At 44.2% G+C, this 13,839-nt stretch overlaps 1 protein-coding gene across 1 annotated transcript in view; it reads left to right on the forward strand.

Annotated features, from left to right (window-relative positions):
* Gpb5 (Glycoprotein hormone beta 5) overlaps positions 1-10,939 on the forward strand; it is a 31,238-nt gene extending 20,299 nt beyond the window's left edge. The window contains exons 2-5 of the mRNA XM_071687478.1: positions 26-214; positions 1,688-1,771; positions 8,149-8,223; positions 9,146-10,939. Coding sequence (XP_071543579.1) covers positions 32-214; positions 1,688-1,771; positions 8,149-8,223; positions 9,146-9,316 — 513 coding nt within the window. The 5' untranslated portion in view covers positions 26-31 and the 3' untranslated portion in view covers positions 9,317-10,939. The remainder of the gene's footprint in view (positions 1-25; positions 215-1,687; positions 1,772-8,148; positions 8,224-9,145) is intronic.
* Positions 10,940-13,839: the final 2,900 nt, after the last annotated feature.

A 13,839-nucleotide genomic window follows, 5' to 3' on the forward strand; every position in this document is an offset into this window, starting at 1 on the left:
CCTCTTCCCTTCTCTTCCCCAACAGTGTGCCATGGTGAGCAGCACTGGCGGCAGCGGGAGCGTGAGCGGTGTTGGAGGAAGAGGGAGTGTTGGGGGGAGGCGAGTGGTGGCGATGGCGGCGGTGTTGGCGACCGTGTTGGTGTTGGTGATGCCGACCGTTGCCATTAACCCCCAGTCCACACTCGAGTGTCACAGGCGAGAGTATAGTTACAAGGTAAGGAGGGAGGGAGTAGAGATGGAGGGAGGGAGGGAGGGAGTATAGATGGAAGGAGTGAAGGGGGTATAAATGGAGGGAGGGAGGAAGTGTACATGGAGGGAGAGGGGGAAAGTATAGATGGAGGGAGGGAGGAGGGAGTATAGTTGGAAGGAGTGAGGGAGTATAGATGGAGGGAGGGAGGGAAGGAGTGAGCACACGGGAAGGACAGGTAAGAAGATAGTCGCTGGTCTATAATAGGGTAATTCATTGCGATTCTTAAAAATAATGGTAGAAATAGGAAAGCAAAAATCGCTAAAGAATGACCAGCAGATCAATGGACAATATAATGCACATTGTTCAGTACGAAAGCTGTTAATAATCCAGTAATTTAGCTGAAATGTTTGAACACCTAATTTTGACAGGTTTGATAAGCAATACATAAAAGTTTAGACATATTGAACAATAGATTACCGAGATAACTGCTTGTATAACTTGAGTAAATAATAAGTTATTAAGTATCTAATGATGTATATAATGAGAGCGAATCATCAAACAGCAACAGAACATATGTCAAATCATCCTATCATTAAACTCTACGATTATAATCGTTACCGTTTTCTGTTGCAAAAGTTTCTTGTTGTAGAGAAGGTCGTCTCCTGTTAGCTCCTGTATTCCCCTGCGATACAGACACAGGAACATTGGAACGGGTAAATGGGCACTAGCTTGAGGAGGCAAAGTTGTATTGGTTTTCCCTTACTGCGCCTGAGAGAGACAGAGAGATTGGTTCTAAGCGTCTCTGGTCCATTTCCATTCGGAGCTGAAAGAGGAAGTAAATAGATCGGGAATATTTATAGTTAAAGGATTGTTTCCCCTCATTATGATGTAGTTTTCCCTTTTTTACTTTTAAAGTTGCTCTAGGAATATAAAAAGATCAAATTTCAGTAGACTCGATTTAGTAATAATTTTACAATTATAATATATTTACATAAATTAGAACAAGAATGCGTTTTCCTCTGCCAGCCCATGTATTGTTCTCAGTGCTAGCCGAGCTAGGCGTGTGTGTGTATGTCTGGCCTGTATTGGTTCTGTCCCTTGTAAGACATTGTTGTGTTTGCTTACAATCATTGTCCTGAGCAAGAATAACACGGAAGAATTTACTTTACTGAGCAGCCAGCAAAGTCTCAATTCGCACGTAGGTGGCGATAAGCCAAGTTTATATAATTCATTTATTATTTGGTTTTATTGAAACTGAATATAGAGAATTGTATGTTATAGTAATTAGTGTGAGTGTGATTTCATCAGGTGATAAATATTAGATTTCTTATCAGATGTTTACTTTTGGCAGCATTTTCTGTTTAGAGATTTGTTCCTTATCTTTAAATCTGATGTAATCTGGTGTTAAAAGCTTAGCTTACATAAAGCTTCGCGATGTGTCGTTTTCTATACATGGAATAACCGTAAGCTTGAAGAATATTACTTCTCCTTCCACAGGTTCACAAGACTGATGATAATGGCCTTGTGTGTTGGGACTACATCAACGTGATGAGTTGCTGGGGGCGATGCGATTCGAATGAGGTGAGTACTGGATGTTAGAGGAGGGAGGAGTGAGTAAAGCAAGGAGGAAGAGGTGAGTAGTGGATGCTAGAGGAGGGAGGAGTGAGTAACGCAACGAGGAAGAGTGGCGTGAGGTGGGGGTGGAGTGGACGACTTGCTGTAGGACGTTGCTGGAGGAGTTTGGTAGACGACCCTTTGTGGAATGTTGGCGGAGAATTGCCGTGGGATTTTGCCGGGGACTTGCTTTGGAGGAGGGGGAGGGGGGTTGGACTTGATGTTAGAGTTTACAGAAGAAACGAAGTGGGTCATTGCAAGGGGGTTGGTGGGGGGGGGAGAAGGGGATTGGATTCTGTGGAATGTTGCTGTGGAATTTTATGGACAGCTTTCCGTGAGTGGTGTTCCTTTTTGAGGAGTGGGAAAAGGCTGGTTGGGTTAGCGAGGAGAGGTGTCGTTACTGCTGGCTACATGTGATTTGAGGGACGAGAGGTGTGTTGCTGGCGAGGGACGGGTGTTCGTCTGTGGTATTTCTTTGGGGTTACAAGTGTTGCAGAGAGAGAGAGAGAGAGAGAGAGAGAGAGAGAGAGAGAGAGAGAGAGAGAGAGAGAGAGAGAGAGAGAGAAATGCGAGAAAGTGTTGCAGAGAGAGGCATCTCAAAGTATTGTATTATTCAACAAGAGTTCAGAGGTTCAGCCGGCGTACATTTTCTTGTTCTTGGTGAATTGTTGTGTTTTGCTTTACTAGAAATTGGTGAAAGTTTAAGTAATTGCATTCCCCACCTCTAATACACAATCCATTAATTTTAATTCAAGAAATATCATATTATTCTTCAAGATATACATATCTGTGCAGTCCACATGTCTTGGAAAACCTTTTCAAGGGATAACAGTTCGAATCTCTTAGAACAGGTAGGATTTCTAAGGAAAAAAAAGGAAGAAATGTTTATGAAAATTTTTAGAATATCTCTTGATCATATTCTGGTCACGTAGGGGTAAAGTTTACGCACTCCCCCTCGAGAACTTGAGGACTTTAAATGCATTTCCTGGCCCAGCTAAGCCTGAGGAAAGGTTTCTGGGAGACGTTTTTGCTCGGTGGAGTGTCAGGATTTCTCTATACTACTTAGGCTGTTGGAGTGTTCTCTAAACATCATAGGAATACTTTTAGAATCCTCCCAACCACTTCGAGGAGGAGGAGGAGGAGGAGGAGAGCGCACACACACACACACACACACACACACACACACACACACACACACACCACACACACACACACACACACACACACACACACACACACACACTGCGCCCCCGCCCACGGAGAGATGCATCACGCATCCACCTCCCTGCTTAAGAAGAACGGGATGCAAATCTTGCTCAGAAACAGAGAGAGAGAGAGAGAGAGAGAGAGAGAGAGAGAGAGAGAGAGAGAGAGAGAGAGAGAGAGAGAGGGGGGGTTAGCTTGAAGAAAGAGATTTTTACTTCTTTTTTTTTTAACTTTTTAAGCTGTACGAGGTAAATCTACTGATCTTTAGCTGAATCAGTGTTTGTCTGGTTAATCCACTGCCTTCTGGTTAATCCGCTGCCCTGTTACTCCGCCGCCGTCTGGTTAAGCCGTTGATCTCAAGTCGCTACCCTTTGATTAATCCTCTGACCTCTGGCTAATCCACTGCTCTTTGGGTAATCCATTGGTACCTGGTTAATTCACTCTTCTCGAGTAATTCACTGATCTCTAGTTAATCCACTGGTCTCTAGTTAATCCACTGGTCTCGCTTATCCATTGTTCTCTAATTAACCCCATGGTTTCTGGTTAATCCACCGCTTTATAGTGAAGCGACTGCTCGCTAATTAATTAATCCCCTCTCTCTCTCTCTCTGGGTAATCCACTATGGTGTCTGGTAAACAAGAACTTGGTTAATCCACCACCATCTGGTTACTTCAGAGATTAAAGCTTCCTCCTCTGGTTGCTTCATATTCATTGCGATTTATTATCATTATTATTATTCATTTATTTTGCTTTGTCGCTGTCTCCCGCGTTTGCGAGGTAGCGCAAGGAAACAGACGAAAGAAATGGCCCAACCCACCCCCATACACATGTATATACATACACGTCCACACACGCAAATATACATACCTATACATCTCAATGTACACATATATATACACACAGAGACTCCTACATATATACACATGCACACAATTCACACTGCGATTTATACAAGGAATATATATATAGGAATAAACATAATTTTTTTTTTTGAGAGTGAGGAAAAAGGTAATTTGAGTGAAATTACATACACTTATCAGATTAGAAAGATATCATGTAGTGAGCTTTTCCCTTCATGATGGAAGATAATCTCTTAAGTGAAGTAAATACTTTAGACACTTTAAAAAGTTTTTAATTGCCGAGTGAATGAAATGATTTGAAAGAAGGACTGAAGTGAAAGACACGCTGAAATTCAACGATTGAAAGATATCAAAATCCAGTTGAAGAAGACAATCTTCTGTATAAGACTATTAAGATCTTGATGTAGTTATAAGAAAAAGATTTCTTATATCATCATCTTTCACTCAGATGACCAGAGAAATATTAAGGACAAGTATATGTATTTTTTTTTGGGGGGGGGGCGATATATTTTCTCAAGGGTCGTACCGTCGTGCTCAAGGGTCGTACCGTCTTGCTCAAAGGTCGTCCCGTCGTGCTGAAGGGCCGTACCGTCGTGCTCAAGGGCCGTACCGTCGTGCTCAAGGGTCGTACCGTCGTGCTCAAGGGTCGTCCCGTCGTGCTCAAGGGTCGTACCGTCGTGCTCAAGGGTCGTACCGTCGTGCTTAAGGGCCGTACCGTCGTGCTCAAGGGCCGTACCGTCGTGCTCAAGGGTCGTACCGTCGTGCTCAAGGGTCGTACCGTCGTGCTCAAGGGTCGTACCGTCGTGCTCAAGGGCCGTCCCGTCGTGCTCAAGGATCGTACCGTCGTGCTCAAGGGTCGCCCCGTCGTGGCCAGGGGTCGTCCCGTCGTGTGAGGTGTGCATGGTCGTGTTCCAAACCTCGACCAAAAATAGAAACGAAAGACAAAACAATTGGAACGCTTTATCTGCAAGACATAAGTGTGATGACTTCCATGGCAACTGATGACCCACTCCCCCCCCTTCGTAATTACTCTTAATTACCCAACCGTTGCCATTAGCTTATCTCGTCAGGAAGGTTGTCCCTGCTTTGTCCTTTTTTGTGTGTGTGTGTGTGTGATAATCCTACAGTATCATTACCTAGAGCCAAAGGTCTTGTTAGATAAGAGATGCTATGAGTTTACAGGCCTTTGTGTTGTGATATCTGGTCCGGGTCCCTCCCCACATCCCACAACAATTACACAATTTGATCCCTTGCTTACACTTCAATTGAGGGGAATTGCCCTACCGGTTGTTAGGTTGTAATTGCCTCTCTATTACTGGCTCTCTCTCTCTCTCTCTCTCTCTCTCTCTCTCTCTCTCTGATTGCTGTGTGTGTGTGTGTGTGTGTGTGGAAAGTAATTACTTGAATACCTTGACTCTTTTCCTAGGTCGTTTCTTTTGACAGTCGTGTTGCTTGCTTGGGAATCCCACATCGCTGGTTTGTTTGTTTGTTTGTTTGTTTGTTGGTGGTGGGTGTTCTTTGTCGACGGTGGGTGGGGTTTTTTTGTTCTGTTTTGTTTTAATTTTTTGTCTTTTGTGTTACTGTTAGTCTTTACAAACCTGGAATTACTTTTTATGAAACAAGTTCCGTAAGCATATATATATATATATATATATATATATATATATATATATATATATATATATATATATATATATATTCGCCATTTCTCACGTTAATGAGGTAGCGTTAAGAACAGAGGACTGACCCTTAGAGAGAATATCCTCCCTTGGCCCCCCTTCTCTGGTCCTCTATTTTGGAAAAGTTAAGAAAGAATAACCTCCACTCATTCCTGCATCAAGTGTGTTCCTCCCTAGTCTGATACCCCTGTACATGTCACCCTGCTCTTACTCGCCTCTCTACCATACACCTTACCACGTACAATCACGCGACCCGTTATCAAAGCCAGCCAGCTGTGTACCATAACCATCTTAGTTCTCTCTTTCCTCACGTCTCCAAGGAAGAGGAGGATGGCGAGTAGGAGGAGGAGAAGGAAGAAGAAGGAAAGGAGAAGAAGAAGGAAAGGAGAAGAAGAAGAAGGAAAGGAGGAGAAGAAGAAGAAGAAGAAGAAGGAAAGGAGAAGAAGAAGAAGAAGAAGAAGGAAAGGAGGAGAAGAAGAAGAAGAAGAAGAAGAAGAAGAAGGAAAGGAGAAGAAGAAGAAGAAGAAGGAAAGGAGGAGAAGAAGAAGAAGAAGAAGAAGAAGAAGAAGGAAAGGAGGAGAAGAAGAAGAAGAAGTAAAGGAGAAGAAGAAGAAGAAGAAGAAGAAGAAGGAAAGGAGGAGAAGAAGAAGAAGAAGAAGAAGAAGTGGTAATTGGCCAAAGTCAGGTGTAGTTAGGACGCGAGTCAAAACATGGCGATAATATCCGACATCATTTCCCTCGTTCGTCTGTTTGTGAACCTTGTCTTGAGTCCTCCACGCCAGACGCTCACGTTTGGTCCTACAGTTTGGTCGCCCTGCCCACGACATCGCTCACGACCCACTGAGAGGAGGTGCTTGGACGAGAGACTCCGTGAGAATGGGAGGGATGGTGAGAGAGAGAGAGAGAGAGAGAGAGAGAGAGAGAGAGAGAGAGAGAGAGAGAGAGAGAGAGAGAGGTAAATGCTTCCTTTTGGAAATATTGGCAAGTGTCTCCCTCCTCGTCTTACTCTAGCGTCCAAAGCTGCAGAGACCATCTTGACGTTCCGTCCCTCCCTCTGTGTGTGTGTTGGCTCTTGAGACCCCAGATAGACCCCCTTCTTTCCCTCCCCTACCTCCAGGCCATACACCCGCACACTCGCTATTGATGGCCACTGTGGGGGAGGAGAGAGAGAGAGAGAGAGAGAGAGAGAGAGAGAGAGAGAGAGAGGTGGGAGTGGGGTCATCACACAACAGTAGAATATATCCGGAGCGAACGAAGCGTTCCGTGAGTTTCCGTTGTGTGTCTATATCGACAGTGTTGTCATTCGCTTCCTAAGGAGGGAGTTAAGGTGGAGTGAGGCACGTGTGGCAGGTGCTAACTCGTCTGCTCACCCTGGCAGGATGATGCAGGGCCTTCGTCAGGAGCTTCGTGCCTTCAGGTGGAGGTTGTAGTAATGGTGGACGGGGACCAGTTGTGAGGATGAATAGAACTTCATTCCTGCCTGCCTGCGCCTCCCCCTCCCCGCTCCCTCCCTCCCTCCCTCTCTCTCATCCTGGAAGACCTTCTCCATCTATGAGGACTCGTGTCTCCTAGCTAAACAAACAACACACACACACACACACACACACACACACACACACACACACACACACACACACCCTCACTCTTCGCAGACACTTATAGTTCCTCGTCGAGATTGAGGACGTCCTCCTTCAGGTTCCGAACCCCGGTCATTTCCTCCTCCTCCCCCCTCCCCCCCCCCTCTATTCCTGGACGCCATGACCGGCCACCGCCGAGCAGCACAACCTTCCCCTTACGTTTTCCAGAGTGACAGGATTCTTGCGCTGCCTGGAAAACGTCCTTTGACGCCTCCACTCAACACATGCCTCCCGACGGCTCTGTGAGCCCACTGGTAATAAGCTACGCCTCTCTCCCACGCCGATGCCCCTTTTTCGCATCCCAGTGTGTGCCAGGGGGACTCCTTCCCAGGGCAAAACTGGAGCGCCCTGGAAAATCTGTCTTCTTTTGGCGCCCGCCTACCTACCTGCCTGCCTGGGCGGGCGGGCTGGACTGTGCTGGACTCGTTAATTAATACGCTTCTTCGTGAGGCATCGCTGATGCCTCCTATTTAAGGATGTTGGACATCTGACAAGACGGGCGCCGCCGAAAGGTTAGAGTGTGGGCTAGTGTGGGTGACGAGGGAGGAGGAGGAGCTGGCTGCTGGTGTTGAAGACATTATATAAGGCTCCACCTCGACCCACTTTCACCAGGTCCTCTTCAGGAGAGTGTTCCATTGGAGAAGGCAGCTTTAAGGAGGTGTTAGAAGTACATTCGAAGGGTTGATGGGGGGGTTTTGACCCCCCCAGTCGGTAGAATATGACCGTCGACTGTTTATAACTACATCATCGACGTAAAGACATCGCCAGCAACCAGTACTGTATGTTGGGACTAGAATACATTGGGGTTACATTTGTACAATTACATTTAGTAATGTTACATTTCCTGGTGTTGTGGACGATGATTTTTGGTTATCTTCTGCCTGTCTTCCCCCGACCCCCACCCGCCATGTGATGGAAATGTTGTCTCTCTAACATACGTGTTTCTTCTCTCTGGACCACAGATTGCTGACTGGAAGTTCCCATATAAGAGATCGCATCACCCTGTCTGTATACACGAGGAGACCAGGCTGTCTGAGGTGAGTAAACACAAACACACACACACACACACACACACACACACACACACACACATACACACACACACACACACACACACACACACACACACACACACACACACACACACACACATTCACACACACTCGTAAATGAGTGACTCCATATTGTTCATATTTGTCTTGATCTGATTTATATTCATGAGGTGTCTCATTCACACCTGTCTCATGTCTTGTATGTTTGATCTGATTTCTCATGAACATTTGTCTTGTAGCTGCCTTATTCTCATTATTAGTGTGTTTCACTGCCTTCACATCTGTGGGGGAACTTCTGTGTAAACTCTACATCTGTCAGGAACCATTAACCCTCACGTCTTTATTTCCTGCCCCACAAGTTATCATCTCCTGCACATCTGTCATGTCCTCAACACCCCTGTCATAGCCCCCATCACATCTGTCATGACCTCCCTCACACCTGCCATCATGACCTTTCTTACCTCTGTAATAACCCTCCCTCACACCTGTCATAGTATACGACCTACCTCATATCTGAAATGACCTCCCAACACCTGCTGTGTGACCTCTCCTCACTCCTGACACCTGATGTGTGACCTCTCCTCGCTCCTGAACACCTGCTGTGTGACCTCTCCTCGCTCCTGAACACCTGCTGTGTCACCTCTCCCAGACACCTGCTGTGTGCCCTCTAACCACTCCTAACACCGCCATGTGACCTTTTCTAACACCTGCTGCTGTGTGACCTCTCCTTAACACCCCCCTGCTGTGTGACCTTCCTCCACTCCTGACACCACCCTTCACACACACACACACACACACACCTCCTCCTCCTCCTCCTCCTGCTCCTCCTCCTCTTTCTCCTTCTTCCTCACTGACATCTAACTGACCTCCCGTCTCTCTCTCGCCCCTGCGTCTCGCGCTCCTGCAGAAGACACTCCGACACTGCGACGAAGGGGCAGCGCCAGGCACCGAGACCTACAAGTATTACGAGGCCACGCGATGCTCCTGTTCCGTCTGCAAGTCGTCTGAGGCGTCTTGCGAAGGCCTCCGCTACAGGGGCGCCCGCAGAGCCCCACGCATCAACGTCCCCCGGGGCTGAGAGCCCTCCTGACGAAGGGAGAAGACGCAGGATTGTCAAGACCCCCCTAGCCACTACGGCCGACAGGATGATGAGGGTACTCCACTGGCACAACGGCTGTTTAGAAAAGAAAAGAAAAAGGGAAATCAGGGAGCATTATTAATGACCCCTTGTCTCTCTCTCTCACACAGTCTGATTACCCGCAGTGGATGAGGATATCTTAGAAAAGAAGATGAAAAACGGGGAAATATATATATATGTATATTTAGAAAATGGGTGGGGGTCTATATATATATTTACAGGGAATCTCGTATCACGTTTTCTTTAAGAGAGTATCGAACTGGGGGTCGTAGTGGTTAGGGTCTGAGAGAATCCAAGATGGCTACCGCTCTATACGATCACAACTTCCGACAATACGCCAAAAGACTTCTTTATATATATATATATATATATATATATATATATATATATATATATATATATATATATATATACTTGAACTTCAGGTGTTAAGATATAACACTTATGTTGAGCAGGCATGGAGTCTTAAATGCATTAACAGGCATAAATATTGATGATAAACGAGTCGTAATAATTTTCCTGACTTCATTCTCACTTGTTATCCTTACTTTAGGGCCCCGTGTCAACAAAAGCCCGGTAGTGAGCATACTGTACAGACGCTGAAAGAAAACGAGTAATATGGAAAAATCCACCTCCTTTTTTTTGAAACCCGGTTTCAATGGCATATCATTAGATGTTATGTTACGGTGATCAGACTGATTACACATGTGTAATAGATTCGATTTTGGCAATAATATGAGGGTTAGGAATGACTCTTTTGTGTGTATGTGTGTGGAAAGACACTTGTGATGAAGTGAGGAAAAGAAAAAAAATGGGGGATGATTCTTTTCAAAGAACACGTCATATTTGATTTATTCATAATATCCAGAGGCATTGGCGGCTTAATCAAACTTGTCGAGGAGAAAAATTATTATTTGATATTCTCCTTGGCTAATTTGGGTATGTTAAATATTCGATAATTTAAGTTACACATATGTAAGCCTGTTTTCTGTACTTATTTACACCTGTAGTCTGCTATGTATCTCTATGTAGCATGTTTTATCCAGTAAGAATTCTGTATTTGGTTTAACATATGTCTTTGGTTTATCGCTGTGGAGTGCTGAAAGAAACTGATATTCCCCAAGCTAATTATGCTTGGCAATGATGGTAAAAATTTCAGTCCATATAGAAAACGGTTGTCAGGTTGTTCTTCAGTCAACAATTTTATGTAAAATTATTTAGTACTGTACAATGATTTTATGTGATAGTTTCTTCGAATAAGTGTATATATATACATATACAAACATATGAACGAATTTGTGTTTATCTCGTTACGATATATTGTATCTATACTTTTTATTTAACACAACAACTGAGGGAGGGCTGGTATTTCATATGTTGTTATAATATATTTTAAGTTAGTCCTCCCGATCTCATTGTCCCCACCCCCCATTTTCCTCTGGTGATGGCGTTATGTATTGACTTCTGGATGGGAATATATTTACCATGCTTACAGACACGAGACTCTCAATAAATGTCTTTAAGAAAGTATTAGCTATTTTTGTAAATAAATCCACAATGACCCCCTTCTCTTTTCTTTGACACCCGGAGTAGCAGTAAAACTTTCTCCTTTTGAAAGTGTAAATGACACACGAGGTAATTTGTAAATTTATGTCAAACTGGGTTGACGACACACACACACACACACACACACACACACACACATGTGACAGAAGTACGTAACCCACTGGATTCTTTTATGTGCACAATAGAACATGTGATCTACGGGCCACTTATCAAATGTGATTTACTGGCCTAAAATGAGAGGGTTGCCAACTATCTTACATCTATCATATTTATCTATCTATCTGACAGGTTCCTGCAACGGCTATATGTCTATATATACTTTGCTAAAGCCAATCAAAAGATGGAAATGAGAGAAAATGGGATAAACAAGAGGGAAATGTAATTGATGGTGCTGTAACAAGGGTAATGCTAACGGATTACGCCTTTATGTTACTTCCTCAAGACAAAGCTAATTTCATACCTCCACGCGCACGCCATTAAGGGTGAATTTATGGCCATACCATACAGGTAAATAAGCCTTATGAGAGACGTGCTCGTTGGGTTATTATGTATATATCACTCTACCAAACATTGATGCGATACACCACCGATGTTTTGACCCTTATTCAATGCGGGAATAAAGGCCATTTTCCCTCTTTGTCTCGTGACTCACTCTCGAAGGCATGATGGTGCTTCGGTCGTTCACAACACTTGGGAACTACTTGCTCTCTGATTGGCCAGGATTTGAGCCGGCTGCGAGAGGCGTTACAGCAAGAGGCGAGGTGATTATCATCATCATTCGCTACGAAGAAGACGTAAGGGATAGTTCGTTAACCCTCGGATGTCGTCCACACGTCACGCCACGGCGCCCGGCTCCTGCTGCCGTGTCCGAGGGCTCCGAAGGGCGCTTCCCTCCCGCTGGCTGTGGGAGGAGGTGGACGACGAAGGAGGAGGAGGAGGGCAGGATCCTCGGAGCCTCCAGGGAGGTGTGAGGTATGGGATCAACTGTAGTTCTTTAGGTAGATAGATTGTACCTCTTTTTTTTTTGGTAATATGGTTTTTAGGACTACGGGAAATGGTCTAATATCGAACGTAGGTGACGTGGGGGAATATTTTACGAGTGTATGAAATACATTTCTTGGATACATACATTCGCCCATTGTCTATTAAAAGGTTATGTGATCTACCGTGATGTCGTATGTTAAATGGCGACATGACGTCAACTATGGGTACAAGTTGTTTCTTTTATAACTATTCTATATCTCGTAGATCTGTAGTGGGTCGTTTGTGTCATTAGAATGGATAGTTATCAAACGAGCAGTTTGTGTGGTTAGGGTATTTTGAAGGACTGTTTCTGGGTAAATGACCTTGAATTCATTTTTTTTTTTTGAGGTTGACTTAATGGAATTTCCACCAGTATCGGTAAACAATTACCTGTACACACACACACACACACACACACACACTTCAGCCTAAGCCAGGTACCCATTTATCGAACAGCTCCAAGGGGTGGATGAGCACCTGGGTTGGATGTGTGACGACTGTCACGCACAGGAATCGAACCCATGTGGATCCGACATCGGGTTGGCCCGTACTGATAGATGGTTAGTAACGTGTGTGTGTGTGTGTGTGTGTGTGTGTGTGTAAGCTTTTACTATTTTGTGTGTTTGTGTTTGTCTTTTAGCTGTGTATTTAGTTGTGTACGTTCGAAACACAATCTTACTTACCAGTTGACAGTATTTGCATCGTTTCCTAACAACCTTGTTAGATTATTACTAACAAGCTGAGTGAGATCGAACCTAGTCGTAAAGTTGAGTCAGATTTATTGATCAGCGAAGGCGATTGGAAATACGGAGTCCCACGCTTTCCAATCAGTCGCCGAACCTAATCATTGGATTGGTTCTGACAATTCTGTTTCAAGTGATGGGGAAATATATCGGAGGTTTAGCTTCGAGTTAATGGAATTTGAATCTTTGGAGTTTGTACACAGTTGTGAGAAATTTTACACTTTTTTTTTTTTTCTGAAAGTGAAAAGATGAACGGTATTTCCCGCACCTCTCTCTCTCTCTCTCTCTCTCTCTCTCTCTCTCTCTCTCTCAAGCGAACATTCGCATATCAAAATCGTGCTGGGATATTTGCACATGTGAAAACCTTAATGTCATGATGTTTTATGGTAATAGGAAGAGTGGCATATCTTAATACAGTTTATCTATATTTATCTCTACTATCTATATTCATCTATAGTTATCTCTACTATCTATATTCATCTATAGTTATCTCTACTATCTATATTCATCTATAGTTATCTCTACTATCTATATTCATCTATAGTTATCTATACTATCTATATTCATCTATAGTTATCTCTACTATCTATATTCATCTATAGTTATCTCTACTATCTATATTCATCTATAGTTATCTCTACTATCTATATTCATCTATAGTCATCTCTACCATCAGTAATGCATACATTACTTTGGGGTCTCAGAAGAAGAGGACATGTTGTCCCTCGACCCCAGCGGCCGATATGTATACACCTCCAGCCTTCAGCCAGGAGGGAAATCCCAGTTTCTGGACACCCTTGCTGATGTTTCTCCAACGTCTCCGGAGTTGAGCGTCCAACAAAGACCACATTACTCGCGTGTTTGGTCAGGTGGCCACAGAAGGTGGCGGCTCCACCACACACACACACACACACACACACACACACGCGCCATTCACTTATTCATGATCTCGAGGGCGCCTGGCAGCAACTGAAGATGAAAAGCCTCCTTTGCGGGAAAGAAAGACAGAGGAAAAAGAAAAAAAAGAAGAAGTTCTGTCTAATGAAAAGAAGTTGAGGGTTCCCACCTTTTCAAACGTCGGAGAGATTATTTGATGAAAAAGAGTGATAGTTGATGTTAGTCATATCATCT

This window comes from Panulirus ornatus, chromosome 43 (genome assembly GCF_036320965.1).
Source record: "Panulirus ornatus isolate Po-2019 chromosome 43, ASM3632096v1, whole genome shotgun sequence".
NCBI lineage: Eukaryota > Metazoa > Arthropoda > Malacostraca > Decapoda > Palinuridae > Panulirus > Panulirus ornatus.